Below are 4,683 nucleotides of genomic sequence, written 5' to 3' on the forward strand. Positions count from 1 at the left end.
GACCCCCCAGAACTCAGACAGCCACAGGGCCCAGTCCCCACAGGGACATAGACACCCCCCGAGGGTGCCAGTCCCCTGAGACTCTCCCACAGTCTCTCTGTCTCTCCCTGCTCCTCTCTGTCTCTTGCACTGTGGTCTCTGCAGCGGAGAGACCCCCAGCACAGGACAGCCACCTCCTCAGAGGCCGCTCTCCCCCTCAGCCAGGGGACTCCCTAAAGGGCCCGCTGTGTCCCAGCTGGGAAGACGGGGCTCACTGTCGGCCACAGAGCCCAGATTCCTCCGAGACCGAGGCCGAGGCCGAGGCCGAGCCTTCGGGTCAGGGCCGCCGACCCTGGATGCTGCCAGCTTTGCTCAGACTCTGAAGATGCTTCTGTTTAGCTGCTGAGCTGCTCGTGGCTGAGATTCCAGTTTCTTCTGTGGTGTCTTTCTTCACGGTGCTCAGGTTCAAGGATCGTGGCACATGGAGCTGGGCCTGCTGGCGCCCCTCGGCCCGTAGGTGTCAGCTCCGGAGAGGAGAGGCCCGGCCAGTCTCTTCGTCCTGAGGCTGCCAGTCTGTCCACCGCAGGGACACACAGGAGGAAGGACAGCCAGCCCCATCTCTGCAGCCTGCGGCCCTGTTCCTACTGTCTGACCTTTCACCTTGAGCCCCATGCCTGGAGGGGTCAGCTGAGGTGGGGCTTGCTCTGGGGGCCTCATGTGTCCGGGTGAACCTCGAAGGAGAGTGGGGGTCTGGCTCACTCCCGGGGCCCAGGGACACTGGTGGGCGCTGGGGTCTGAGGCCTGCTGTGGAGCCTCCCCCCACACTCCAGCCTGTGGGCTGTCAGAGCGAGCTTTCTGCGGGGCTGCTTTGCAGGGGGGCCTGTTCAGGTGGTGGGCGCAGCTCTCACGCCTCTCTCAGCCGCATCCCAGGCACCCCAAAGTTCGGCACATTTTCTTGTTTGAATGACTTCCTTATCGATTTTACAGACTTTGCTTAAAGACATTTTCCAGCGAGGCGGCTGGGTGGTGGCGCACCTGGTTGAGCACACGTGTTACAATGCGCAAGGACCCCGGTTCGAGCCCCTGGCCCCCAACTTCAAGGGGAAAACTGTGTAAGTTGTGAAGCTGTGTTGCAGGTCTCTCGTTCTTTCTCCTCTTCCTCCTCAATTTCTGGCTGCCTCTACCCAATAAATAAAGCAATAAAAAAGAGAGAGGTTTTCCTGCTGAAAGTGGCATGGTGTGGGGGGCCGTCCAGAGCAGATATGTCAGCAGCTTTGTACCAGCCGCGGGGGCTGATGGCCACTCCTCAAACACTGACAGGTGTTGGTGGAGCCTAAGCCACAGAGCGTGAGACCTGCCGTGGACGAGGGTGAACAGAGGTTCTGGGTATGTGTCAGAGTGGACATTTATTTGGAAACGTGCTCTGTGTGGACACTGTGAGGAGTCACAACAGTGGCGTGTGGCCTTTGGGAAACGAGTGCTCTCTTTTTTGTGAAGCGAATAACCCAAGGAAAAGTACCTAGTCTGTTTTTAAATCCTATCAAGTGGATATTTTTGCATTTTGAGAGCACGTAGAACAAGCTTACTCGCAGACAAAGGCAGCCCAAGGGCATTTCAGCTGGAAGCATTCCCAGACTAGAAGCAGAGCTGGGTGCTGACTTGTGGTGACAGTCAGTCGGCCCCTGGCGATCCCGACAGTCCCTGCTTCTGCTTTTCCCAGGCTTCCTCACGGCCTGGAGCTGCCGCACCTTTGTGTAAACACCCCCACTCCCTGCCTGAACACTTGTTTTTTTTATTCTGTAAGTGGAAAGGCAAAAAAAAAAAAAGTTTTCTTTCATGTGAATGTTAAAAAAAGACAAACTGTGACTTCCTGTGGTAGGTGACATTTCAGATACCGACTATAGCAGGAATTTTTTTTTTCCATTCTCCTTTATTCCATAAACACCTAGTTACAAGTTACACAAATCAAAAAAATAAAGGCAGAGGAAGGTGTGGGGGAAGGTTTTTGTGATGTGCAGGGATGGGGAGAGGGAGCTGGGAACCAGAGCTCTCTCTCCACACACAGCCCTGGGGGTAGGGGGTAGTCCAAGGAAGTGAGCAAAGATTCAGGGTAGCTGAGGGTAGCTGAGGGAATTTCTTTGTTTTTCTTACCAGAGCCCTGCTCAGCTCTGGCTTACAGTGGGGTGGGGCATTGAACCGGGGACTTTGGAGCCTCAGGCATGAGAGTCTCTTTGCAGAACCATTCTGCTATCTGCCCCCTCCCACCCTCAGCAGGAGTTTCTAAAAAAGAAAAGGTTGTGTTTTCCACCAGGGGAGCCCCAGGAGCTAGCTTACCGGCACCACCACAGCTGGGCGGAGGGACAGAGCACCCCAGTCCACGGCTGCACCCGCCAACACACAGGTGCTCGGGAGCAAGGTCTGCTGGCGACAGCCCACGCAGAGCAAGGAGCCCAGGCATCGTGTGGGGACGAGGCACTGGCCAGACCCCCCCCCCCATCACACTGCCCCTGGGCCCTGCAGGCCAGGACTCCCTCAGGGCCTGGTGACGCCCGGTGGCCCTTTGCGGTGCCCTGGGCCCTGCAGCCCCTCTACCCGGCTCGGGGGCTGCGGGCTGGCTTCCAGAATGTCTGACTTCTGGCTCTGTGACAGTTTCCTCTTCCTCAGTCTCTCTCCCTAGCAAGCCGCCTTCCTTTCTGCTCTGTCACAAGCTCAGGCGTAAGCCGGGCGTACAGGCACCCTCACGGGTGCTGCTGGGTGCTGCTGGCCGGCTCCCAGCGGAATCACCCCTCCCCCCCCCCCCCCCCCCCCCCCCCCCCCGGCAGCGAGGGCCCTCTCCCACGTCCAGAACCCGTCGCAGTGTTTTTGGGGCTCGGGACGAGGTGACGGCAGGAGACAGGCAGATCTGAGGAGTAGGACATGGGTGTGTGGACAGGCAGGCCCCAGGGACTCAGAGGGATGTGACACCCAGCTCCAGGCCCTGGGCCTCCTGGCTGCTGGCTGCACAGGCACTCTCTCCCCTCTCTCCCTCTCCCCTCCCCTCCCTCTCCACCTCCCTCTTCTCTCCCTCTACCCTCCTTCTCCCCCTCCCGCTCCCTTTCCCTCCTCCTGCCCTCTGCCTTTCCTCTCTCCCCCTCTCCTCTCCCCTCCCCTTCCCCTCTCCTCTCCCCTCCCCTCCCCCTCCCTCCCCTTTCCCTCCCCCCCCCTTTCTCCCCCTCTCTCCTTCTCCTCAGCCTGCTCACACTGGAATGACTTTGAACCTGTTCTCAGATAAGCGGAGACATTGAAATGCGGACCACGAACAGGCTGCAGCCGCTCTTAGTTAAAGCAAAGCGCAGGCCCTGCTAGTTAGGGTGCTGACTCGGCCAGCTGCTTATAGGCGAGGTGTGGGTGGTCAAGCCAGACCACGAGTGCCCACCGACCGCAAGAGGGGCCGGGCGGGCGAGGGGCTCTGGGGAGCTGCCAGGCTCCCTGCTGGATGATGACTGTGGAAGGGAGACTGGCAGGGCCGCATTCCAGAGGAGGGCCGAGCAGGGGCGTGGAGGGGGTGCGGGTGGGGTCTTGCCTCCGCACTTGCCCTGGGCAGCCCAGCCAGGCAGGGGCCTCCCTCTCCACCCCAATGCCGGCACAACATTGCCTTTTTCCCCTTTCTAATTTTTAAAGTTTGTGATTGACAGTAGGTTGCAAGACTGTAGGAGAGCAGCGTATAGTCCACGTTGTCAAGATTTTTTAACAGTTTGCTTGTTTTGAGTGGGGGGGGGGGAGAAGCAGAGCATCTGACAGGCGACTCCTGACCTCACATCAGGGCCTCCTCTGTGGAGGGTATCACAGGCAGCTCCATACACACCTTGCTTTTCGATTCATTGATTTCTGAAGTTCATTCCTTTTTAGACCCTTCTGTGACTAAGTGCATAGTCAGAGAGACATTGAGGGGGAAGAGGCAGAGGCAGACACCTGCAGCCTGGCTTCGCCGCTCATGAAGCTCTCCCACTGCAGGTGGGGACTGGGGGCTCGAACTCTGGTCCTTGCTCAGGGTGAGGCGAGCACTTAGCCGGGGCGCCCGCACCTGCCCTGTGCCATGGAGATGCTAGAGTCAGCCCTCCAGGCCCCACACGCACCACAGCCGGCAACTGTGTTCACATCCTCACACCAAGCCGCTGGGAAATGGCGCTTGGATAGTTGCTTGCCAGCAGATCTTTCCAGCACCTCCTCTGCTTCAGAATCGAGCAAAATGGAGCCAACATACTGCTCTGAGTAAAATAGACCTTCCCTCTGGCCACACTGGAGCTTCCTTAGTCCTGAAGAGGTCAGGGCCCTGACCCTGACTTCCTGCCCCCAGCCCTGACCCTGACTTCCTGTCCCCCAGCCCTGACCCTGACTTCCTGTCCCCTAGTCCTGACCCTGACTTCCTGCCCCCCAGTCCTGACCCTGACTTCCTCTCCCCCAGCCCTGACCCTGACTTCCTCTCCCCCAGTCCTGACCCTGACTTCCTGTCCCCCAGCCCTGACCCTGACTTCCTGTCCCCCAGCCCTGACCCTGACTTCCTCTCCCCCAGCCCTGACCCTGACTTCCTGTCCCCCAGCCCTGACCCTGACTTCCTGTCCCCCAGCCCTGACCCTGACTTCCTCTCCCCCAGCCCTGACTTCCTGTCCCCCAGTCCTGACCCTGACTTCCTGTCCCCCAGTCCTGACCCTGACTTCCTGTCCC

At 59.2% G+C, this 4,683-nt stretch overlaps 1 protein-coding gene across 1 annotated transcript in view; it reads left to right on the forward strand.

Annotated features, from left to right (window-relative positions):
• Positions 1–200: 200 nt before the first annotated feature.
• LOC132536273 (uncharacterized) overlaps positions 201–4,683 on the forward strand; it is a gene marked incomplete at its 5' end in the record, with an annotated part of 7,239 nt that continues 2,756 nt past the window's right edge. Inside the window, 2 exons of the mRNA XM_060183898.1 lie at positions 201–315; positions 1,700–1,733. Of these exons, the coding sequence (XP_060039881.1) occupies positions 201–315; positions 1,700–1,733 (149 nt within the window). The remainder of the gene's footprint in view (positions 316–1,699; positions 1,734–4,683) is intronic.

This window comes from Erinaceus europaeus, unplaced genomic scaffold (genome assembly GCF_950295315.1).
Source record: "Erinaceus europaeus unplaced genomic scaffold, mEriEur2.1 scaffold_704, whole genome shotgun sequence".
NCBI classification, from domain to species: domain Eukaryota; kingdom Metazoa; phylum Chordata; class Mammalia; order Eulipotyphla; family Erinaceidae; genus Erinaceus; species Erinaceus europaeus.